General features: G+C 49.6%; 1 protein-coding gene across 1 annotated transcript; it reads right to left on the bottom strand.

The window, feature by feature from the left end:
* Positions 1 to 761: 761 nt before the first annotated feature.
* LAD1 (ladinin 1) lies at positions 762 to 24,769 on the bottom strand. The gene is made up of 10 exons (XM_053605249.1): positions 24,404 to 24,769; positions 8,382 to 8,519; positions 6,161 to 7,094; positions 5,547 to 5,651; positions 4,733 to 4,776; positions 2,784 to 2,856; positions 2,560 to 2,697; positions 2,159 to 2,245; positions 1,815 to 1,889; positions 762 to 1,455 (listed from the first exon to the last, which is right to left on the bottom strand). The coding sequence occupies exons 1-10, from the start codon at positions 24,439 to 24,441 to the stop codon at positions 1,450 to 1,452; spliced, it is 1,638 nt and encodes a 545-aa protein (XP_053461224.1). The 5' UTR covers positions 24,442 to 24,769; the 3' UTR covers positions 762 to 1,449.
* Between the last annotated feature and the right edge of the window lie 940 nt (positions 24,770 to 25,709).

The following is a 25,709-nucleotide window of genomic DNA, read 5'->3' as shown; positions in this document are numbered from 1 at the left end:
GCCTCAAACCCAGCTCTGGATTGGGAACACTTGCAAACTCCAGCCTGGCAGGAACAGTGGGCATGGGTACTCAGAGCAGAGCCTCCAGGTCTCATACACTTAGCTCAGTGAGAGCATGGGGGACCAACTCAGGACACTTTGGATGTGACCCAGCCTGCGGGCACTAGGAAGTCTACACAGACAGAGCTCTGGGGCCTCTGTCCCCTGAACCACGGGATCCGAGACAAGAGCCCTCATACAGACTCAAAGCCAAGGCAAGGCAGGCTGCTTCTGTCCCACAAGCTTGGAGAATGCTGAAGCCTATGTTGTATTCCATGACCTGGAGTTTCCCCAGGCATGCAAAGGGAAGTGAGCAGAGCTCTGAACCTATTCTCACCCCCAACTGGTTCTGGGTAAAACCAGGAGTGAGAGTTCTGTTGATGAAAAAAAAAAAAAAAAAAAAAAAAAATCAAGTTTTAAACTACAACCTTAAGGGGTTGACAGGGCACTGGGCTGACTTTCTTAGTTCGGTTCATCCTAGATTCTCCAATGGCTCAGCATCCCCCAGGCTCACAAGGGCCATGATGTCAGAACCATGGGCAGCGGGGACAAGTCTGGCACTGTATATGTACTGTATGTGGCAATTCTAGATACTCAAGTCACCGAGCCAGGGCCTGAGTGACGAGTCCATCACCTTAACACAAGGGGAAGGGTCTAGGCAAATGATGATCCTCCTCACACCGCAGATGATCCTTATTAGGAAGAAAACCTTAAAAATTAAATCATTTGTAGAGTTTATCATCAGTCACTTATATACCTGAGAGTGAATGAGTTTATCAGATCCTTCCTAAGAATGGGTTTTTCAAAGGAAGGGTAAGTGGTTGCACAAAAGAGGCACTTAGCTCCTGGCCAAGGCAGCAGGCCAGGGAAGGGAGGGGAGGATGAGGAGGGAAAGGAGGCACATGGAAAAGGCAAGGCAGTTCTTTCACAACCTGGCCTGTTAGGGCTTCGGGGGTTGGGAGCAAGCCGCAGGGACCAAGGGAGACATCGCAGGCTCAGGTAGGCACCTGCTAAGAGCAGATGAGTAACATGAAGAAAGATGGCCCTGGAGTTCTTTAGATGCCCCGCCCTGATCCTGGAAGTGAGTAGGAAGGGGAGACATCTCGGGATTGGATGCTGAGGCCCCATGGTGCTGACATCCACCAGTGTTGTCCCCTGGATTGAAGCTGGGTCCCAGCATGTGCAGCAGGACAAGAAGTTGCCAGGGTACCCCTGTGTCCAGAGGCAGGCCCCAGAAGGAGCTGAGTCTCAGACAGTCCTGGCCCTCAGGGGTCCCAGCCAGGCAGGTCCAGAGGAAGGAAGTGAGCAGGGGCAATGACAGGCAGGGTAGTGGTGCTGCCGGAGGCAGGGGCTGGCAGGAAGAAAGGCAGGCCCTGGGATGCAGATTTGCAGGTCTCTCAGCAGCACTTGTCACACCTGTGGGGCAAAGGTCTATTAGGACAAGGCAAGGGAGTCCCTGGGGCTGGGAGGAGAGAGGAGCCCCTGGACAGGAAGGCAGACCTCTGCCCAAGCCCCACACCCGCACCCGGTCAGAGCCCTGCCATCTGTGGGATCGGTGGAGCTGCAGGAAGCAAAGCTGGCTGAGGGTTCTATCCTGCTCTCCAGGTTGGCTCAGACCAGCTTGTGCAAGCAGGAATGGGGGCATTCTGGGTGCTTGGACTGTGCAACTGCAGGCAAATCAGTCATGCACAGGTGGGAGGCAGGGGATGTAGGGGTCTCCCAGTGCGTACCCATGACCTCCTGCCCAGGGCCAGCCCCCTGCCCACTCTATTTACCTCAGCATCCAGAGAGGAATCTGGTTTCCTTGCCCACTGAGTCCTATTGGTGGCTGCCGACTCTCTCCGTGCCTCCTGATTGGGGGTATCAGGTGGAGAGCACAGGCACTGAGGCAGGGCTGTGAGGGGCTTAGGATCCCAGGCCCAAAACCCTACCTGCATATCCTCCCTCTTGAAAGGGCAAAGAACCCCAGACCCACCCCTCCCCTCTGCTGTATTCCAACCCCCAGGCCCATCCATGCCCTGCCTACTACCCCGCTGTCTCCACTCCTGAGGGACTCTACTTTCCAGAACTCTTCCTGACCACCCCACCATGAAAAAGACATCTGGGAGGGACAGGGTACCTGAGGGTCCTGATCTCCAGACTCCTGGGTCCTGCTGATCCACAAGTTGAGCCTGGACGTCACAACTCCTGAGAGCCTCAGGTTCTCCTAAAAAGACAGCCTTCCATCTCAGGGTTTGGGGCCACTGGCAATAGTAAAGCATTTTCAAAGCCCTGGAATGGGGGCAGAACCCTCCCTCACTCCTATATACCTGTGCTGTGGCTGGCCTGGGGCAGCCCCTCCCCTGCTCCCAGAGAGCTATGCACACAGCTACAGAGATGGGCTCAGGAACATGAACGGTAACTCAAGTTAAGGTTCTGCCAACATTAATTGACACATGAAAATTCAGAATTTCCTAGCACTGCCAGGACCAAGTTTCAGGTTTTGGAGATCTCAGGGCTAAAGACCCCTGAGCCCCTTACCTTCCGGCTACAGGCTGGTTCTGCTCGGCTCTGGCCTGCCAGCTCCTTCTCAAAGAGGTGGCGCTTGCTGGCTACGCCCACAGGAGCCACAAAGAACTCTGTGCGAGAGGAGCCTGGAGACTTGACTGATTCTGATCTCTGGGAACACACAACACACTGTTGACCTATGTGGCTGGTGAGGCGCACGGACCATGCCCCCCATACTCCTCGGGCACCCCACCCACCTGGATGGCCGTGTGGTATCTCTCTAGCTTCTCTCCCAACTTCACTGTGCTGGCCGGGAGCCTCACGCTGGCACTGCAGGATGGGAAGACAGGACAAACCAGGTGACACACCCCTCACCTCAGGGAGCCCAGGCTTGTGCCCAGGGCCTGAGGAGCAGCCCCTTCACACCCCACTGTTCTGGTAAGGGACACGTGGTCCTCCATTACAGGGTACTGACTTGGTGAAGAACCCCAGTCTCCAGAGATTTTCCTCACCTCCCAAGAAATACCCCACTCCATAGGATCAGAAAGATCTTCCACTCCTTCCCTCCTCCCTTCTCCCACGCCCTGTCACTTACACCTCAGAAACTCCTGAGTTAGGCTCTTCCCTTCTTCCTTCCCCACACCACAGAAATCACCACCTCCCGGCTCTCCCGACAGCCACCCTGAGCTCTTCCCTCTCCTCTGCTACCAGGCTGCTCTTACCTCAAACAAATCCGATCCTGTCTTTCTGGCTCAGATTCCTCGGACCACAGGATAGAGACCAAAGTCCCTGGCACAGCACACACATCCCTCACTATACCAGCACTGCACCCCCCGCCACATGCCTAATGTGCCAGCCAGCTGGTCAACCCACACTTTTCACCACATGCAAAGAGTGAATGAATACAGTGTGAGTGGATGAAATTCCTAACACATGCTGTTCCATTTAAAATGCCATTCCTCTAGTTTTCCACCTGGAAAGCACCCACGAGTCCTGTAAGTACTATTCGAATGTCAGTTGCTCTTTGATACCTTCCCCAGCCCTAGCAGGCTGGAGCTGTTGCAGCTCTAAATTCCCAGCCCTTAGAGCTCACACTCCCACCCCTGTATTTCCTCGCTTGAGGGACTTGTGTTTCACGGTTTTGTGTGAGTTACTTGAGGGCAGCAACTGTGTCTTACTCATCTTTGTACTCTTTGTCCATCCCCAGCCCAAACCCTAGGCCTAGTACAAATAAGCAGGTAGGCTTCAGTAACATACAGAGGGTAGAGCAGTGGTTCTCAACCTTCCTCATGCGGCGACCCTTTAATACATTTCCTCATGTTGTGGTGACCCCCAACCATAAAATTATTTTCATTGCTACTTCGTAACTGTCATTTTGCTACTGTTAAGAATTGTAATGTAAATATCCTATATGCAGGATGTATTTTCATTATTACAAGGGGGTCATGACCCACAGGTTGAGAACTGCTGGGGTAGATGAACACAGCATGAGTGGATGAAATTCCTAACACATAAGCACAACTACTTTTCAGATCCTATTTTTTTCCCCCAAAGCATAGTCTTCAAATGACTTGCATCAGCATTGTGGAATATAGGGAACTCCTTAAGTCTGCAGATTCCTGGGCCCCTACACAAAGCCTGCTGAGGGACGATGGCATAGGCAGGGACAGCACTAGGCTGCAGGAGTCCCTACTGAGACTTTCCCTCCCTACTCTGTTCTTGGTCTCCCTCCTGGAAAGCCCTCCACCCTCTTCCCACTTTTTTTTTTTAGAAAAGGTTCTCACTTTGCTGTCCAGGCTAGGGTGTAGTGGTGCAATTACAGCTCAATGCAGCCTCAAACTCTGGGTTCAAGCAATCCTCCTGCTTCAGCCTCCCAAAGTACTGGGATTATACATACCTAACCTCCCTACCTACTCTTAAGCTTAAGACTAAACCCTCCTCCCCCTTCAGAGCCCCACTCAAGGCCTGCTTCCTCTAAGAAGCTTTCCCAGATTCCTCACCCTCCCTGTTCCTTCTCATCCAATATTAGTTCCTCAGTTAAATCCTGCCTCCCCCTGCCAGATCTGGGGCACTGAAGAAGGATTATGCCTCCCCCTCACATGTCCCATGGCACAGCCTAGCACAAGAGGCATGGGTGGCAGGTGATCAAAAAACACAGTCTGAACATGACCAAATGTGAGACAACCAAAGCTTCCAGGCCCCCCACCTGCGAGTTAAGGCTGTTTCTGAGTTGTCTTTCCTGGGGCTCATCTGAAATGGGAAGAAAAGGCATTAATGAATGGGAGCACTGAGAGGTCGATGACCCCCCCCCCTTGAGTGAGCTCTCAGAACACTTCCTCCTCCTTGGACCTCCCACCCTCTCTACTCCCAAGGAAATATGTGGCCAAATCTTCATTAAAGGCCCTCATCTTGCTTGGGAAACACCTGTGCCCATCCACCAGTCTGAGTCAGAGACCTTCCTCAGGCTCCCTTCTCAGAAGTCCTGTAACCATGTTTTCCTATCTGCCTCCCCACTGCCTATGAGCCTCGTGGGGCACTGAGCAACACCAGGCCTCCAGCACACCCATGAGGGCTTGGCCACGTTAGAGGCACAATGTCCCTTTGGTCAGTGAATGAGTGAATGACCCTGTGAATGAAGGAACTATAGTAAGAATAAATACTGGGACAAGGCACACCATTTGTCCTACTGTGGCAGTGGCAGAGCAGAGAGCTCCTCTGCACCCTCCAGGGCAAGCCTCCTTTGGTGAGGCCAGGAATTGATGAGGGCAGGAGAGGGCTTCCCACAGCCCAGCATCTGCCTGTGCCCTCTTTCTGCAGCACTGGCCTCTCCCACTAGAGGGGGCTACTGCTCCCTTTATTGAATACAACTTCATCTGGCTTGGGACATCCATGGGTATCTAAACCCGTCTCTATCCAGAGGATCTTCCTGCTACCTAGCCTAAGGCTCCTATACCGTGATTTTTTTTTCCTTGGCTTGTCTGCCCATGGATCAGGTGGACAAGGGTGACCTGGGCTCTCACCCGAAAGGAGATGGTCCTGGGGCTGGAGCGTTTGAGGGAGCTGCTGTAGGTGTGCTGGGTGGGCGAAGATGTGTCTACCTCTTCTTCCTTGCTGGGGATTTTCACCTGGATGGAGCAGAGGGCGTGTCACACAGAAGACTCCCCCCCAGGCCCAGACAGCCATAGACCCCAGTGGCATGGCTCATCCCAGGAGCTGGAGGACGAAGGGGAGAACAAGACAGTCCTGTGCTTTGCTCTCCTGCCTCCTGCACCTGCTTGGGCGTAGCTAGGAAACACAGTTCCCTGGGGCCAGGCCACCAGGCAAAGCTTTCTAGGGTAGCTTCTGGAAGGACCTGAGGCTTGCCAAAGGTCTGTTGGGAGTTCTGGGGCCCTAGATAAAGATTTGGTATGGGGTACGTGCCCCCTGCCCCACAGCTGATGCCCTGTCAGTTCCAGTGGCCTGCCCCTCTCTCACTGTCCCTCTTCTAATCATGGCTGGAAGCAGGCAGGCAGAAGAGAGACAACTGAGGCCATCCTCCAGGTGAGAAGAAGGGAGAGACCAGCTGGGCAGGACTAGTGGGGCGGGACAGCTCGGGGTAGAGAGGGAGGCTAGAAGGCACAAGAGCATGGCCAACCTGGAGTGTTACTGGGGGAAAGCGCGAAGCCACATTCAGAGGGGTCGTTGCTCCCTGCTCTGCAGAGGAAGGCAGGTTCTTCCCAGAGAGGGCCCTTCCTCTCTGCTCCTTGGTGATGGCAGGACTTCCCCCAGAGGCTGGCCGCCCCTGGGCCTGGGGCTGCTCTGAGGCTGCTGCTCTCTTTGGGACCAACTTGGTGTCTGAGGCCGGGCTCTTCTCTGAGACCAGCGACTTCTCAAAGATTGATGCTTTCTCAAACACCAGTCTCCTTTCTGAGCCCGCTGTCTTCCCTGGGGCTGACACCTTCTCAGAGACACTTGTGTTTTCTACAGCCAACTTCTTCTCTGAGATGGGCCTTTTCTCTGTCACTGCTATCTTCTCTGACACGGACGTTTTCTCAATGGCCGGAGTGTTCTCTGAGATACTTGATTTTTCAGGAACCAGCTTCTCTGGTGACACAGTCATCTTCTTGGACAGGGATGCTTTCTCAGGGGCCAGCACCTCCTCCGAGACAGAGGCTTTCTCTGAGACCAGTCTCTTTGCAGGTGCTGCCTTCTCTGGCATGAAGGATTTCTCCATCACTGGGGTCTTCTCTGGAACCCCTTTCTTCCTGCCTGCTGGCTCCCTGCCCACTGAGCTCTCCTCCTCCAAGACCCAGGGCCCCCGCTGCTCCCGGCTCAGTCTCCGGCGAGGCGGGGGCTCCAGCTCCTTCTTGGGTGCTAGGGCCTGCTGCGTGGCCTGCACAGGGCCTGAACTGTCCTTTGCCTCCTCAGCCTCCAGCCTCTCCCGGATGGGGGCCTGTGCAGCCTCCAGCACCTGCCGCCTCTGCCTCCTCTCCTGCCGTGTCCTGAGGATGGCCTGCACGTCCTCATCCTCATCTTTAAAGGCTGGAGAAAGTGGCTTGGGCACCTCTCCTTCCTCCACACTCGGCAGTCTAAGTCAGAAGATGGGAGACAGGGTGGAGATAGAATCAGGATACCAGGGTGGGAAGGACCCTGAGTGTCCCTAACCCATCGAAGATGCCTCCACAGCCGCCAAGGAGGAGGTAAGAAAGTCAGGCCACGGCTTCCTCACCACCACTGCTTAAATAAGGATCACCTGTATCCCCTCTATATGTTGGGCTTCCAAGTTTCCATTTGAAAAAAGCACTCTGTGGTTTTTTAAACAGTGTATAAACCCATGTAAGACCCAACCATTCATGTATAGAAACTATCAATAAACACTGAGCAACCACTTTATATATGCCAACCCCATGCCAGGCATTAGGGTCAAGAGGAATGAACACAGTTCCTGACCCACAGACCTCAGATCCAGGCTAGAAGTGTTCAGGGACTTGTCAAAGGTCACACAGCTAATTGGTAGGTGAGCTGGAGTAGACCCCAAGGCTTCTAATATGCTATCCTACATTCTTGTCATGTGGGGACAGCTGGACTAAGGTGACAGCCACAGGTATTGGTGCAGCTCAGGGTACACACTCTGTTCTCCCTTCTTTGGGGGACCGACAACATAAGAGGATTTTCTCACCACCCTAATCTCCGTGTCATTTCAGGAAAATTAACTCATCATCTGAGTCTGTTTTCAAATCTGCAAACTGGGCTTGTTAAGAAGCAAAATGAGAGTCATCTTGTGGGGGTGCCCAGCACAGTCCTGGCATGTAGGTAGTATTCAGTAAATCCCAGGCCCTTCTTTTCCCTCATAATCCCAACATCTAGATAGCAACATAGCCCCAGTGTTCCTTCCCTCAGAAGTGAATTATAAAGGGGCAGAGCTAGAGGGGGCAGCCTGGTTAACAGAAAGAGTTGGGCCATACAGAGCTAGCCAGGTCCAGATGCAAATTCTAGCCCTGCTGCTTTTTTGGTAAATGATCTTAGGAATTCGCCTAAAAACAGTTCAACTCACTTTCTCCATCTGTAAAATGAGTTAGCAAAACTGCTCTCTCAGAAATATTGGGAGGATTTAGTGAACTATGTCCATAAAATATCTGGCAAAATATTGGCTCTCAGATGATCCCAACAAACAGCAGCACTCACTGCTAGGATGGGGGTGGAAGGGCTGAGCAGGCGTCTGGGGAAGGTGAGGAACCTGGAGTCCATCTTCACACCCTCAGTCTCACTCCCTGGGCTGGCTGTATATGCCATACTTAGTCTGTCCAGGGCAGCTAAGTCCCTCCCCCCACCCAGGTTAAGGACAGGATGCCCTGGCCCCCACCCTGCCCCAGCACCTCTCAGCCGCAGTCCGGTCTCCATTCTGTGTGGGCCTGGGAGACTCGTCGTCCGTAGTAGAGCTCAGGCTGCGGTGCCGCCTCCTGCGCTCCCGCTCCTGCTCCTCTTCATCCTCCAGAGTCCGCTGCCGAGCTAGGCTGGGAGGGTAGAAGAGGGTCAGCGCTGCCCAGGAGAGACCCCAGACCCTCCCGAGCCAGGCTCCTATGGGGCTGGGAGAACAAACTGAAGGTCCCCCAGGCCCACACGGGTTACAGGCAGCTACGGAACACTGGAAATGTGGCTGTTCTGAAGAGAGACGTGCTCTAAGTTTGAAATACATGCTGGATTTTGAGGACCAGTAAAAGCTCTCATTAAGAATTACATGGCCAGGTGAGGTGGCTCACACCTGTAATTCTAGCACCCTAGAAGGCGGAGGTAGGAAGATTGCTTGAAATCAGGAGTTAAAGACCAACCTGAGCAAGAGCAAAACACCGGCTCTACAAAAAATAGAAAAATTAGGCACCTGTAGCCCCAGCTACTCAGAAGGCTAAGGCAGGATTGCTCAAGCCCAGGAGTTTGAGTTAGCTGTGAGTTATGACACCAAGGCCACTCCACCCAGGGTGACAGAATGACTCTGTCTCAAAAAAAAAAAAAAAAAAAAAAAAAATAGGTATTCTGGTTACATGTTGAAATGGTAATATTTTAGATAGGCTGGGATAAATGAGACATATTATTGAAATTAAATTTGCTTTTTACTTTTTAATGCAACTATCCCAAATTTTCAATTTTTTTTTTTTTTTTTTTTTTTGAGACAGAGTCTCACTATGTCACCCTCGGTAGAGTGCCATGGCATCACAGCTCACAGCAACCTCAAACTCTTGGGCTCAAGCGATTCTCTTGCCTCAGCTTCCCAAGTAGCTGGGACTACAGGTGCCCACCACAACGCCTGGCTATTTTTTGGTTGTGGTTGTCATTGTTCTTTGGCAGGCCTGGGCTGGGTTCAAACCTGCCAACACTGGTGTATGTGGCTGGTGCCGTAGCCGCTGAAGTCCATCTTCACACCCTCAGTCTCATTCCCTGGGCTACAGGCATTGAGCCTCAAATTTTCGATTTTAAAAATAGTTTATTTTCTGTGACTGTTAAATTTCTACTATGGCTATACAGATTTAATCAGGGATTCTCCACCTCGGCCTCATTGACGTTTTGGCCAGATAATTCTGTGTACAAGGCTGTCCTGGATGGTAGGGTGTTGACAGCATCCCAGCCTCTCCCTGCCACATGTCAGTAACACCATTCCCAGTTTGACAACCAAAAATATTTCCCAACATCACCACATATCCCCTGAGGGCCAAAGTCACCCCAGATGAGAATCACTGGGTTAGACTTTTTACCCTTGGTTCCAGGGCAGGACATGGGGCCTTCCTCTCTGGGGGTGACCAGGCATGTGAAAGGTGAGCATGGTTCTCACTGAAGGAAACAGATGAACTTGCCAAGTGCCTTTTTCTTTTTGGTCCTGGGATTCTTAGGTAATATCCCTCAAAGGACAGTCACAAAGAAATTTTTCTCACACTCAATTCCCTACAGAATTAGTTTTTAGGAGGGAAAGACTCACAAATAAGACCAATTACACCCACAAGTCTCTGATATCATTTCCCCTTTGCTTCCAAGGAGCTTTTGGTGCCATCCTTACCTTTTTGATGAAAAAGTTTCAGTAGAAAGAATTAAGCCACATAGCTTGAAAGATCTAGATGAAAATCCAGACAACTTTCATCTCCCTGGGGAGAAGGGGACCCTGCACATCCTACTTTTGATCCCTGTGCCCAATCACCCATCATTCACTGGGCCAGGCACACTCTCCTGCCGACCAGCTGACCCCACCATTCCGGCCATGTGTTTTCTCATGCACACACCTACCCACCCGACCACCACCATCAAACACCCACCTCTAGAGCCCCACCTGTCCCCATCATCCTTGTTCACCCCTGCCCTACTGCCCACCCACCCACCTACCCCCAGCCCATCTTCTCTTTCATCCCCCTGCCCTTCCAACTCAACCAAAGAGCAAATAAATACTGGCTGAGCAATTGCAATAAGCCAGCACCACATCAGGAATTGTCGGTGGGGAGGGTCACAGAATGGCATGGCAGGGTATGTGCCCTGGAAGTACCAACAAGCTAGTGAGAAAGAGAAGTATGTCCACCATTAATTCCCCCAACCAAATGGAGATGTTCCTCTGCAGACTGAGGGAACAACTGCCATAGGCCAAGACAATCAGGAAAGGCTCATGGCAGAAACCAAACCTGGGCTGGAACAGGATGTCGATGAGTGATGGGGGTTGGGGTAGAACTGGCAGTCCAGGCAGAGGAGAGAGAACAAGCAGGCCAAGGAGTCAGAAGATGCAGGGTCTGTTCGGGGCAGGAGGCTGTGCTTCAGCCTGAGGTAGGAGAGGGCTGGAGCAGGAGAGCAGCAGGTTCTGACAGGCACTTGGGTGAGCCTTCCCTGGCACCTGCTTCTGACTTCCCCTTACTATCTGGAGCCTAGATCAGTCTTAGAGTTCCAGCAGTGACTGTAAGGCCTCCCCTTTGCACTGTTGGGGGCCAAACTTTCTACCCGCTTTGCTGTCTCAGCTCCTCCCAGAGCCACAGCCCTGATCTACTGAGCCTCTCCCCACCAGGGGGTATCGTCACACAACCAGCCTTGATTGAAAGAGAGGACACAATTCTGGGAAGGGGGGAAAAAAAAATCACAAAAACCTGCAAACTTTATAAATGGAATTGTTTATAAAATGCATCTATGGGCCCCTTGAAGATTTCCAGGGAGTCTTTGGTATAAGGCAGAGTTAGACATTCCGGTTTCTCATCCTCCTGCCCTTCCTCGGTTCCCTTCCTAAAATGAGAAAGATGAACCACACATTGGCTGATTTTTTTTTTTTTTTTAGGTCCAGTGCCACACTTATTAAGCCAATGTTCACATTCAACAAGTGCTTTTTTAATACCTACGATGTGTCAACCATGAATCCAGGGGCTGGGGTACAGTAGGAAAAAGACCAGCAGGGTCCTTCCCTTCATGGAGCAATATGAGGAAATGGGGGAAAGTTAGACAATGTATAAGGAAACCAGTCCATGAACAAAATGACATTGGCTAAGTGTCACAGGACAATGGAACAAGGTGAGTGACATGGGAGAAAGTGACAGGGTGGGGAAGTCCTGAGAGACTTGCTTCATGAGGAAGACCACTAGAGCTGGACCAGGCTGCTGAGTGCCCCAGGAGGAGGGCACAGTACAGGGTCCTAAGTGGGAGGAGCTGGGTATTCAGGGGAGGAGGGAAAGCCAGAGCGTGGCCTGCAGGGAAGCTGGACAGAGAGGCACAGCCAGAGCAGAGGGCTTTGGAGACCTGGGAATGAACTTGGGTTTCCTTCTAAGTGAGCAGGAGAGCCACGGGAGGGCTGTACCCAAAGAGACATGTTAGGATTTCTGTGTTGCTGCATGGAAAATGAATCAAAGGGGGCAGAGGAAGAAGGGAAACAGGGTCCTGTCGGGAGGTACCGGCAATTGCCCAGCAAGAGATATGGTGGCTTGAACCCAGGTGGTGATAGAGAGATGAGCAAAAATGATGGATTCAGGACACATTCTGAAGATAGATCCCACAGGGTTTGCTAATATACTGGATGTTGGGGAGAGCAGCATAAGAAGTGAGGGAGAGAAAAATCAAGAAAAACTAGATCTGGGGCTTGAGCAACTCCTGGTGCTATTAGTAAGATGGGAAAGACCAGAGGAGGAAGGAGTTTGATGGGACCAGGAGGCAGTGGAAGGAGAAAGAAAAATGAAGAGTTTTGTCTCTGGCTTGTTGAGAATGAGAAGAAACCAGTGAAAAGCAAAGGAGATCAAGGTGCTGCAGGCAGCCAGGCCCTGATGGCTTTCCCCAACTACTCGGGAGGCTGAGGCAGGAGGATGGCTTGACCCTAGGAGTTCGAGGCTGCAGTAAGCTATGATCCAGCCTGGACAACTCAGCAAGACCCCGTCTTTTTTTTTTTTAATTTTTTCTTTTTTTTTGTAGAGACAGAGTCTCACTGTACCGCCCTCGGTAGAGTGCCGTGGCGTCACACGGCTCACAGCAACCTCTAACTCTTGGGCTTACGCAATTCTCTCGCCTCAGCCTCCCGAGTAGCTGGGACTACAGGCGCCCGCCACAACGCCCGGCTATTTTTTTGTTGCAGTTTGGCTGGGGCCGGGCTTGAACCCGCCACCCTTGGTATATGGGGCCGGCGCCCTGCTCACTGAGCCACAGGCACCGCCCAAGACCCTGTCTCTTAAAAAGAAAGAAAACACACTGCAGCTAGGGAGACTGAAAGTAAAGTAGGCAAAGACAGAGGATTGAGGGCCTCAGTTAAATGCTACTATGAGGAAGAATAAGGCCAGGGCGCAGTCATGAGCACAGAGGTGCCTGGTCCCCCAGGAAGGCGGCTTCAGTGGGTAGGTCAGAGCTTGACTGGGCTACTGAGGGGTGAATGGGAAGTTAGAAAAAATTGGTCAGTGACTAGCAACACCTCTTTCAAGAAGTTTTACTGAGAAGCAAAGCAGATAAAATGGGACAACAGCTAAAGGAGAATGTGGACTTAAAGGATGCTTTCTACAATTAAGGCATAATTTACATAAATAGATCTTAAGTTTTGCCTTTTTTTTTTTTTTTTAAGATGAGTAAATAAAGGACAGTGGAAAGAGTATGAGTGCTGTGAAATCAAAGTGTGCTGTAGCTATCCTGCCATAAGAGAACTGACCACAGGATAGGGCATCTGTTATCTCTGGGATCCAGTTTGGCATCTAGCACCCACCAGAAATGCAGGGTTCTCCTCCCTAGGAACTGGCAAACCTCTGCCTTGACACAGAAGAGTACAAAGTGGGAAAAGAGTCCTCAGTGCCCCCAAAAGCAATCTGCCCATCTCTGCTAGGAAAGGTTAGCGCCTGCCCGTTGCCCACAGGAAAGAAGCTGCCTTTGAAAGGGAACCTTCCAGATCCTCCCAATTCTGCCATCAGGGCAGCCCTTCTCTGAAAATCTCAAACCCTCCTACATCAGTGGAGACAGAGGAGAGCCCAATCAAAGTTCCCCCATGGCCTTTACCATGGAACTTAAACAAGATTCCTGGGCCTTCCCATGACTCCTGTGAGCATTCATCACTCATTCGCTACAAACAAACTGATGGTCTCTTATGAAGCAGGCTCTGATACCCCATCTCTCATTGGCTTCTCATTCAGACTTTGAAGCGCCAACTCCAGCTGCCTTTCATCTAAGGCCATGTCATCCACGCTCTTCTTCCTGGATGCAGCCCTTCCCCTTGGCCATTTGAGAACAGCCCTTACCTTCCACAGCTGAGAGATCCACTGGGAAAAGTGACCCACAAAGCTGGAAGCACCTCTCCCCTGGCCACACCCACAGTCCACAGGGCTGGGGCCTCCAGGATTCCTCAGTCCTGAGCAACCCAGTTCGCACACCTGCTCTCAGCCTTGGGAAAAGCAGCCTATTTGTTTATCCTTTGGTGGGGCCATATATGGTATATGATCAGTCAGAGCCTGGTCCCCCAGAAATGACTTACTCCACCAGCCAGTCCCAGTCTTAAGGGGTCTCCAGGTGTCCTTGAGTGACCTCAAACTTTACACCAAGACCCCACAGTTAGGCCAAGGTGACAAGCTCACCACCCCTGCAGCTCAGGAATCATAAGGCTGCCTTCAAACTAAAACCCTGGAAAAATACAAGTCCCTTCACCACTACCCCACCCCAGGAAGAAATGTTATCTCCAATAAGCAAAGAGCCACTGACCTTTGAAGATGAGGAAATGTACAGAAATGGAAGGGAAGGCAAAGGTCAGTCCCCAGGAGAGACCTCAGCAGGTGCAATTGTTGAAACCCCAGTAATAAATAATTAAGGGGTTAGGATAGTGCTTAACATTTGGTAGATAATAATATATCAATAAATAAGTCAGTGCACTAACATCTAAGTGCTAACTATAATTCTGGGCACTAATTTAACACAACAGCACTGGGAGGAAAGGGGGTGTCATCCCCATTTTACAGGAAAAAACTGGGGCTGGGGGAGTTAATAGCTTCCCCAAGATAGCACAGCTAATAAAAAGAAGGAAAGGAGAACAATCCAAGATAGCGGCCAAGTAACAGCTTCCCTGCAACAGGGCATGGTGAGTCTGGGGAGGTAAAGACTCCAGGCATCTCTGGCTGGTGGGGATCTGCCTATAATCATCCCTTTGAGGATGCAGGGAGTCAGCAAGGGACTTCTGGACCCCAAGAGGAGGACAAAAAACAGTGGAAAACTGTCAAGTGGTTGTGTGTGTTCGATCGACCTAATCCAATCAGCAGCCGTAAGTACAAGCAGCAGTGAGACTGCAGACCAGAAAGGCCTTAACTGTGAACTGTTTCAGTGTTTTTTGGACTTGGCATTCAGTTGAACTGCCTTGGGGAGAGCTTGAGCAGGAGTGCAGAGAACTTTGGGCATTGTCTACGGCCCCAGACTGAGCCGCTGAGCCGGACAGAGCTAATAGAGTTCAGCTGTGGGCCGCAAGGAGCCATTGTGAGAGCACTGCCCCGGCAAGCTTCGCCCTCAGGGTCGCAGAGCAAGGATCAGGAGGGAGCTAGTAACCTAGTGACTGAGCAGCCTAAAGGCAGGGACTGAGCTGCCTGACAGCCTTAACCCTCAGGGGCAGAGTGAGACCAATTTTGGCACACTGGAGCCTCGGGCTGTTGCCCTAGATAGAGTGATGTGGCGTCACAGCTCAAAGCAACCTCAAACTCCTGGGCTTGGCACCGCCTGGACCTCCATTAGAGCTGCGCGGAGACCCACGACCCATGCCCACCGGGCCTCCACATGCCCTGACCAGGAACTGTGGGAGCCGCACAACCCTGCATCCTCCCTCCTGTACCCTCCCTGCCTCCACACCCACCTGCTCATCTGGCCAGGGACTCTGGTAGCCACGTGCCCTCTGGAGTCCTCCCTGCCTCTGCACAGAGTCCTTCACCTAGCCATAGACTGCTGGAGCCTTGGGCACTCTGTGCCAAAGTCACTGGGCGCCAAGCACTCCCAGAACCATGCGCACCACCTCCCACCCTGTTGCTGGATCCAGGTGTGTCACACTCCAGAGCTGCTTCCACAACCAGAACCCCCTGGCTGGGGCAGCCCCAAAGGAACTACACAGGGTCACTCCCTACAACGATCCAGCAACAATAGAGTGATCCCGCTGGGGTCTAATCTTGGAGAGACACCTCCCCAACTCTGAGGATGGCCAGAAGCAACACTGAACAATCATGAGGCGAAATCAAAAGAAAAACTCTGGCAATGTGAATAATCAGAGTAAATCAAATCCCCAAAGAATCAGTGGGGCAGACACAGCACAAGATCCCATGCACAAATAGCTGAGATGTCAGAAATCGAATTCAGAATCTGGATAGCAAATAAGATCGAATTAGAATTCCAAGCAGCAACCCAAAAGATATCTCAAGAATTCAACGAGTTCAAAGACCAAATGACCAAAGATTTTGACACGTTGAGACAAGAAGTTGCAGCCCTCAAAGATCTGAGAAACACAATAGAATCCCTCAGTAACAGAATGGAGCAAGCAGAAGAAAGGATTTCTAACATTGAAGACAAAGCTTTTGAATGCTCCCAAACTCTCAAAGAGGAAGAGAAATGGAGGGCAAAAAACAGATCACTCTCTCAGAGAGCTCTGGGACAATTAGAAGAAAACCAATAATCGTCTTATAGGGATCCCCGAAAACAACGAACTGTCTTCACAAGGCACAGAGTCTCTTCTCCATGAGATTATGAAGGAGAACTTTCCAGACATGCCAAGAGATTCTGAAATTCAGATAGCAGACAGTTTCAGAATTACAGCACGACTCAACCCAAATAAGATATCCCCCAGACACATCATAATCAATTTCATGAAAGTTAATATGAAGGAGAAAATTCTGAAAGCAGCCAGACGAAAGAAAACCATCACCTACAAGGACAAAAATATTAGAATAACTGCAGATCTTTCTGCTGAAACCTTTCAAGCTAGAAGAGGATGGTCATCGACTTTTAATCTCCTAAAACAAAATAACTTTCAACCCAGGATCCTGTACCCAGCCAGCTAAACTGAGTTTCATTTTGACGGAGAAATTAAATACTTCAATGACATTCACATGTTGAAGAAATTTGCCATAACTAAACAAGCTCTCCAGGATATTCTCAGACCTATCTTCCATAAAGACCAGCATAATCCTCCACCACAAAAGTAAACCTACCCAGAAAATTTTGATCAAATTCCAACTTCCACAGTCGCAAAAAGACTGAAATGCCCACCGGACTCTCAAAAGGCTTATCAGTATTCTCAATTAATGTGAATGGTTTAAATTGTCCTCCAAAGAGGCACAGGTTGGCTGACTGGATACAAAAATTCAAGCCAGAAATCTGCTGCATACAAGAATCGCATCTTACATTAAAAGACAAAAATAGACTCAAGGTGAAGGGATGGTCATCTATATTCCAGGCAAATGGAAAGCAGAAAAAAGCAGGCTGCTACAATCCTATTTGCAGACGCAATAGACTTTAAACCAACCGAAATAAGGAAGGATAAGGATGGACACTTCATAGTTGTTAAAGGTAACAATCAATATGATGAGATTTCAATTATTAATATTTACGCACCCAACAAGAACGCACTTCAATTTATAAGAGAAACTCTAACATACATAAGCAACTTGATTTCCTCCAGTTCCTAGTAGTTGGATATTTTAACACCCCTTTAGCAGTGCTGCATAGATGCTCCAAAAAGAAGCTAAGCAAAGAAATTTTAGATTTAAACTTAACCATTCAACATCTGGACTTAACAGACATCTACAGAACATTTCATCCCAACAAAACCAAATACACACTTTTCTCATCAGCCCATGGAACATACTCCAAAATCGACCACATCCTAGGCCACAAATCTAACCTCAGCAAATTAAAAAAAATAGAAATTATTCCTTGCATCTTCTCAGACGGTCATGGAATAAAAGTTGAACTCAATAACAACAGGAACCTGCATACCCATACAAAAACATGGAAGCTAAACAACCTCATGCTGAAGGATAGATGGGTTATAGACGAGATTAAGAAGGAAATCACCAAATTTTTGGAACAAAACAACAATCAAGACACGAATTACGAGAACCTCTGGGATACTGCAAAGGCAGTCCTAAGAGGGAAATTTATAGCACTGCAAGCCTTCCTCAAGAAAATGAAAAGAGGAAGTTAATAACTTAATGGGACATCTCAAGCAACTGGAGAAGGAAGAACACTCCAACCCCAAACCCAGCAGAAGAAAAGAAATAACCAAAATCAGAGCAGAATTAAATGAAATTGAAAACAAAAGAATTATATAACAGATCAATAAATCCAAAAGTTGTTTTTTTTTAAAAGATCAATAAAATAGATAAACCTTTGGCCAACCTAACCAGGAAAAAAAAGAGTAAAATCTTTCATTTCTTCAATCAGAAATGGTAACGATGAAATAACAGACCCCTCAGAAATTCAAAAAATCCTCAATGAATACTACAAGAAACTCTACTTTCAGAAATATGAAAATCTGAAAGAAATCGACCAATACCTGGAAGTACGCCACCTACCAAGACTTAGCCAGAATGAAGTGGAAATGTTGAACAGGCCTATATCAAGTTCTGAAATAGCACCAACTATACAAAATCTCCCTAAAAAGAAAAGCCCAGGACCAGATGGCTTTACGTCAGAATTCTACCAAACCTTTAAAGAAGAACTAGTACCTATATTACTAAACCTCTTCCAAAATATAGAAAAAGAAGGAATATAACACAACACATTCTACGAAGCAAACATCACCTTGATCCCCAAACCAGGGAAAGACCCAACAAGAAAAGAAAATTATAGACCAGTATCACTAATGAACATTGATGCTAAAATACTCAATAAGATCCTAAGAAACAGAATCCAACAACACATCAAAAAAATTATACACCATGACCAAGTGGGATTTATCCCAGGGTCTCAAGGCTGGTTCAATATACGTAAATCTATAAATGTAATTCAGCACATAAACAAACTAAAAAATAAGTACCATATGATTCTTTCAATTGATGCAGAAAAAGCTTTTGATAATATCCAGCATCCCTTCATGATCAGAACACGTAAGAAAATTGGTATAGAAGGGACGTTTCTTAAACTAATAGAGGCCATCTACAGCAAACTAACAGCCAATATCATATTGAATGGAGTTAAACTGAAATCATTTCCACTTAGATCAGCAACCAGGCAAGGTTGCCCATTGTCTCCATTGCTCTTTAACATTGTAATGGAAGTTTTCGCCATTGCAATTAGGGAAAAGGCGATCAAGGGTATCCACATAGGGTCAGAAGAGATCAAACTTTCACTCTTTGCAGATGATATGATCGTATATCTGGAAAACGCTAGGGATTCTACTGCAAAACTTTTAGAAGTGATCAAGGAATACAGCAATGTCTCAGGCTACAAAATCAACACCCATGAATCTGTAGCCTTTATATATACCAACAATAACCAAGCTGAAAAAACAGTCAAGGACTCTATTCTTTTTGCAGTAGTGCCAAAGAAGATGAAATATTTGGGAGCATACTTAACAAAGGACGTGAAAGATCTCTACAAACAGAACTATGAAACTTTATGAAAAGAAATAGCTGAAGATGTTAACAAATGGGAAAACATATCATGCTCATGGCTGGGAAGAATCAGCACTGTCAAAATGTCTATACTACCCAAAGCAATATATAATTTTAATGCAATTCCTATTAAAGCTCCATTGTCATATTTTAATGATCTTGAAAAAATAATACTTCATTTTATATGGAATCAGAAAAAAACACGAATAGCCAAAACATTACTCGGCAATAAAAACAAAGCAGGAGGAATCAGGCTACCAGACCTGAGACTGTACTATAAATCCATAGTGATCAAAACAGCATGGTTTTGGCACAAAAACAGAGAAGTAGATGTCTGGAACAAAATAGAGAACCAAGAGATGAATCCAGCTACTTACCGTTATTTGATCTTTGACAAGCCAATTAAAAACATTCAGTGGGGAAAAGATTCCCTATTTAACAAATGGTGCTGGGCGAACTGGCTAGCGACCTGTAGAAGATTGAAACTGGACCCACACCTTTCACCATTAACTAAGATAGACTCTCACTGGATAAAAGATTTAAACTTAAGACATGAAACTATAAAAATACTTGAAGAAAGTGCAGGGAAAACTCTTGAAGGAATCAGCCTGGGTGAATATTTTATGAGGAGGACTCCCCAGGCAATTCAAGCAGTATCAAAAATACACTACTGGGACCTGATTAAACTAAAAAGCTTCTGCACAGCCAAGAACATAGTAAGTAAAGCAAGCAGACAGCCCTCAGAATGGGAGAAAATATTTGCTGGTTATACCTCCAATAAAGGTCTAATAACCAGAATCCACAGAGAACTCAAATGTATTAGCAAGAAAAGAACATGTGATCCCATCTCAGGGTGGGTAAGGGACTTGAAGAGAAACTTCTCTAAAGAAGACAGACACACGATCTACAAACACATGAAAAAAGCTCATCATCCTTAATCATCAGAGAAATGCAAATCAAAACTACTTTGAGATATCACCTAACCCCAGGAAGATTAGCCCACATAACAAAATCCCAAAACCAGAGATGTTGGCGTGGATGTGGAGAAAAGGGCACACTTCTACACTGCTGGTGGGAATGCACACTAATACGTTCCTTCTGGAAGGATGTTTGGAGAATACTTAGAGACCTAAAAATAGACCTACCATTCGATCCTATAATTCCTTTACTAGGTTTATACCCAGAAGACCAAAAATCACAATATAACAAAGACATCTGTACCAGAATGTTTATTGCCACCCAATTCATAATTGCTAAGTCATGGAAGAAGCCCAAGTGCCCATCGATCCACGAATGGACTAGCAAATTGTGGTACATGTATACCATGGAATATTATGCAGCCTTAAAGAAAGATGGAGACTTTACCTCTTTCATGTTTACATGGATGGAGCGGGAACATATTCTTCTTAGCAAAGTATCTCAGAAATGGAAGAGAAAGTATCCAATGTACTCAGCCCTACTATGAAGCTAAATTATAGCTTTCACATGAAGGCTATAACCCACCTATAGCACAAGACTATGAGGAAAAGGCCAAGGAAGGGGAAGGGAGTGGGGAGGTTAGGGTGGAGGGAGGGTAATGGGTGTGGCCACACCTACGGTGCATCTTAGAATGGGTACAGGCGGAACTTACTAAAGGCAGAATACAAATGTCTACATACAATAACTAAGAAAATGCCATGAAGGCTACATTGAACAGTTTGATGAGACTATTTCAGATTGTATATGAAACCAGCACATTGTACCCCTTGATTGCACTAATTACACAGCTATGATTTAACAATTAAAAAAAATTCATAAAAATTTTCAAAAATAAAAAAATAAAATAATAAGAAGGACAATGGCTGGGTGCCTGTAGCTCAGTGGTTAGGGTGCTAGCTATAAGCACTAGGGCTGATGGGTTTGAACTCGGCCCGGGCCTGCTAAAAAAAAAAAAAAAAAAATTGTGGTGGGCACCTATCAAATGTTAAGCACTATCCTAACTCCTTAATTATTACTGGGGTTCAACAATTGCACCTGCTGAGGTCTCTCCTGAGGACTGACCTTTGCCTTCCCTTCCATTTCTGTCCCAACTTCTTAGGAGGCTGAGGCAAGACAATCGCTTGAGCCCAAGAGTTTGAGGTTGCTGTGAGCTATGATGTCATTGCACTCTACAGAGGGCAACAAAATGAGACTCTGTCTCAATTTAAAAAAAAAGGAACCAAGATTTGACCTAGGTCAGCCTTTCAAAAGCCAGTGCCCTTAACCAGGATACCAACTGCCAGAAAACTGTCCTACGAGAGCTGGCCCCAAATGAGAGTGGGAGCTCAGTAGCTGAACACCCAGGGGAAAGAACAAGGAGGCCCCTGAGAGCCTCTGAAGGTGTGGAATTCACCACCTAGAACAGGCAGGAAGTTCAGAGTGCAGTCAGGGAGGGCAGAGGTTTGGGGAAACCCAGTGACCAATGCGTCATTGACCTTCAAGCCCCAGAGCCAAACTGGGGATGGAACCTGCAGGCTCCACCAGCTGATGCCACAGCCCTCCCTCTCAACAACCCTTTCCTCTGCCTCTCAGCCACTAGTTGGAGGCATACAGCTGCCTCCATTTAATGTTACCATTCTTGGGGCTCTTCTTTTTCTCTTACTTCCAAAAGGCATTTTACCCCATTACTCCCTGGAGAGCTAGTTTTGACTTCTCCCCTGGGGGTTTTCTTTATGAAATCTAACTTACACCTATCCAGTAGCAACTGACAGCACGGGTTTAAGTGCAGTGGTTGTTAAATGTTATGTTTAACAAAACCTACATTCCCAAATTGAATTGCAGATAGAAGCCCATCATATAACAAATCAAGACTCAGCTCCTCTGGTTAAAGCAGGAGAGGGTGTGAGGCTGTCCCAGCAGCATTCTGTAGAACCCTAGGAGCATAATTTGCAAATCTTGGAGGCTGGGGTAGGGGAAATGAGAATAGAGCAGGGAACCTGGGGCCTGGCTGTGATCTTGGGCCAGTCTTCAGCACCTGAGTAGGGCAGGCCTCAGGCTCCCCTTCCACAGGAGGGATCACTGTAGGTAGTAGCTGAGGTCACTTCCAGCCCTAATGGTCCAGGAAAAGGTGTCAAGAGAACCCAGGTCAGTGCTTGGAGGTGGCAGGACTGCTTAAGACCCAGGCAGGGAAATGATTAACCACTAGTTGCTCAATCCCAGGCCCTCTCAGACCCACCCCTCACCCCCTGCAGACAGGTCTGGCCCAGCCCCACTGGTCACCAGGCCAGTCCAGGGAAGAAAGGACAAGGTCTCTGACCAAGGCACCTAGCCAGCCAGCTCACCACTGCCCCCATCCCAGGACTAGAGCATCCGAATTTCTACTTAATGCCAAGGATGGACTGCAGGCTGGCCCTCAGCTACCCACCCAGCTCCCCATCTGGGCCCCTACTTGTCACACCCATGGCACAGTCCTCCCCAGGCAGGGAGGCTTGTTTGACAGTGACTCACAGCCCTTTCCTGCCTGCTCGCTGAGGCTTGTTCACTTAGGGAGCGTAACAGGAGCGGTCCTCTGCTCCAGGTGCCTCATCAGGGTGACTACTGGCAGCAGCTGCGTCTGCCCACAGGGCTCTGTGAGGGCTGAGGCCAGGCAGGGAGGACAGGCCAGGGGCTCCTATGGCAGGACTGGTTCCCCAGAGCTTCCCTGACACCCTGGCCATCCCATGGGAACTGAGCCCCACCCCTGCAGCCACATGAGTCCGTGTCCATCTGAGAAATGGACAAGCTAAGACCAGATCTTGCTCTCATTTTAAAAGTTCTAGTGCCCCAGCTGCCTCCCCCACTCCAACACATACCCCTGTACATATCCAGGCATGCTCTCAGACACAAAATCACATATATCCCACCAGACTGAGCTTCTGAAGAAGTAGTGTCTGGTTTGTATTTTTGACCCAACAATGAACAATACTAAGGTCTTCAGTAAACGCTTATGTTGAACATATTCAAACTCCCAAACTCAGCAACATCTGAACCTCCTACCCACACCAATGTCTCATCACTACATAGGCCATAAACATGCTTGCCCATACACACATCAGCATATACGGTCTTAGGCCTTGATACGCCCACACCCAGAAGCAAAGACTCTGACACCAATCCACCCACCCACACACACACACACACACACTGATCCACAAAGTCCAAGACTTTGACTCCCCAGCCCCACCCTCAACACAGACTTCTCTGGGGTGTGTCCATCCTCGGTGGCACCCTGGGTCCTTTTCCAGAGCACTGAGTTCCTCCATTCTTGAAGCTTACATTTTCCCTATTCTAGACCACATGGGACTCTCCAGAACTCTCAGGAGGGGATCCTAGAGCACTAGAAAATCTGTGAATGATGCCTTGATGGGGAAGACCTGTGGGACCCAAACTGGAGGGTGCTGGTCTGCACCTGCACAGACCCAACCTCATGAAAAAAGCCATGACCCAAAGAAGCCAATTTCTACCTGGCTAAAGCCTAAGGGTTACTGCATGAGCCTCAGTTTCCCTAGGGACAGGATGGGGGTGTGCCCAGTGGAGGAATAAGGAGGGGAGGATGCTTGCGTAGGTACTTGTGGGAAAAGTAGAGTAGCTACTTTTGGAGAGGAATCACCACCCACAATGAGAGGTGCTGCCCTCCATACTCCCTTCCCCAGGCTTTTGCACCCGGGACAGGATGCCCAGCAGGCTGGGATAAGACATCTGATCCTCTGACTTCTTTGGGGTACCAGTTCACAAGTAAAGATTGCGGCACAGAGGGGGACAACAACTATTTTGAGGTCCCCAGCACAGATGCCACCTGAAAAAGCCAAACTCAGAATTTGAGCCTCCCTTAGTGGAAAGAGGGTCTGTTTTCCTCTGGTCCTATTCACTGATGCCTGTTCTGCTGACCCTCCAAGGTGGCACTCCTCCTACTCCCCAAACCAAAGAGGGGCCAGGGGACACTGCCAGGCCCACTCCACTACTCTCTAGGAGAGACACAGGCAGTGCAGAGGCTTCTCTCAGAAATGAGACTTGGAAGTTACTCCTGAACACCTCCCCAGTCCCCACATCGTTCCTGCCTGCCCCCAACCCACAGGGTGGTCACATACTGGGGCTGTCCAAACCGGGGACCATCCTTCCCCAAGCACCCCGTTTGAGGTCTCAGGCCACAACGAGAGGACAAGAAGCTAGAGAGGAGCCGGAATACACACCCTGGAACCCGAGGAGTCCTGAGTTTGGCCCCAATTTTGTCCCCACTGAGAAGCACCAAGACACGGGTCCGGCTTCAGTGCCAGGGTCCCAGGGCAGGGAGGTGGCCAACGCCCAGGGAGAGGAAATCCGAAGGTGCACCTCTGACCCGGAGCCCCGCTCACCTGGACAGCGCGGACCAGTCCTTCCTGCTGACAGACATGCTGCCGGAGCCCTGCGACCGCCGCGTGCGTCGCGCTGCGCGCCCAGCCGCCACCACCACCACCACCACCTCACCTGCGCCCTCCCCCGCCCGCCCAGGTAGGATCACATGGCCGCTTATCTCAGCCCCGCGCGCCCCGCGCCGCGCTCGGATTTGCCGACCAGGAGCCGCCTCTTGGGTGTGGGCGTCCCAGACAAAGCGGCGTTGATCGCAGCCCAGGCCGGCTTGGCCGCGCGGCCGCGAGCGCCTAGTGGACTGTCGGACTCGCCCCGGGACCGACAGACGGACGCAGGGGCCAGCGAGGGGCTGGTCGGCTGCCCGGGGCGAGGGCGGGAGACTTCCTGCTCAGAACCAGTCGGACCAGCTTGGGGCTGGGCCGCCTCCTCTCCTGGTGTCGCGGCCCGGGGTGTTGGGGAGTGGGGTGGGGGGCGGGGACGCGCAGATGGGGTCAGGCTGAGCTCTCTACTGGGAAACCGACTTAGCCCAGAGAAATCCAAGAACATGACGCCAGCGGAAAAGCTAGAACAGGTAATGCGCTAGTTAGGCGTCCCCTTCCTGGGGCGCACTCTCTCCCTTCCAGGGCTGCAGAACACCCCCCACCACCACCACCACACACACACACCCCCAGTAGGCCTTGCTGAGATGAAAGGGTATTGATTTCTCTGCCGCGCATACGAAACACACCTCGTAGAAAGCCAGCCCCTCCCAAAAGGAGAACCTTAGACTCAGTTCGACAAACATTTGAGCGCCCACAGCACTGAAAACGCAAATGTGTCAGAGGCGCTGTCCTTACTCTCTGATTCTGGACTTTGGGCTGGAGGGGCAGGATATGCAGCAGGGCAGAGGAAGCTCAGCTTCTCTCCCCAAGGAAAGATTAAACATAGATAACTACAACTAGAAGTTTGGAGCCACTGGAGGCAGCTGAGGCACCACCTGGCCCCCGCTAAGTGCCTGTCTGGGCTGGGGCAGTGCCAAGTACTTTCTACCCAGGAAGCAGCTTCAGGTGGGCTGAGGGAAGGCCAGGCCTTACCCTGGGGAATCTTATCTTCCCGGGGGGAATCAGAACTGCAAGGTCAGCACAGCAGCAGTTCCTGCCATGAGATGAATGAGGCATGGCCCCAGGCTCCAGGATGAGAAGATGGAGGGCAGCTGGAACTGCCAGCGTTCTCCTGGGCCTTGCTGCCCAGGCTTAACATCTCTTCGGTGCTAATCCAGGGCTGGTGGTCTCCACAGTGGAAGGGAAACCAGGTGTTGAGCAGAAGACTGGA

The sequence above is a fragment of the Nycticebus coucang genome, chromosome 10, assembly GCF_027406575.1.
Source record: "Nycticebus coucang isolate mNycCou1 chromosome 10, mNycCou1.pri, whole genome shotgun sequence".
Lineage (NCBI taxonomy): Eukaryota > Metazoa > Chordata > Mammalia > Primates > Lorisidae > Nycticebus > Nycticebus coucang.
Note: the sequence above shows the minus strand (reverse complement) of the source record. Positions and strands in the feature narration are given on the sequence as shown.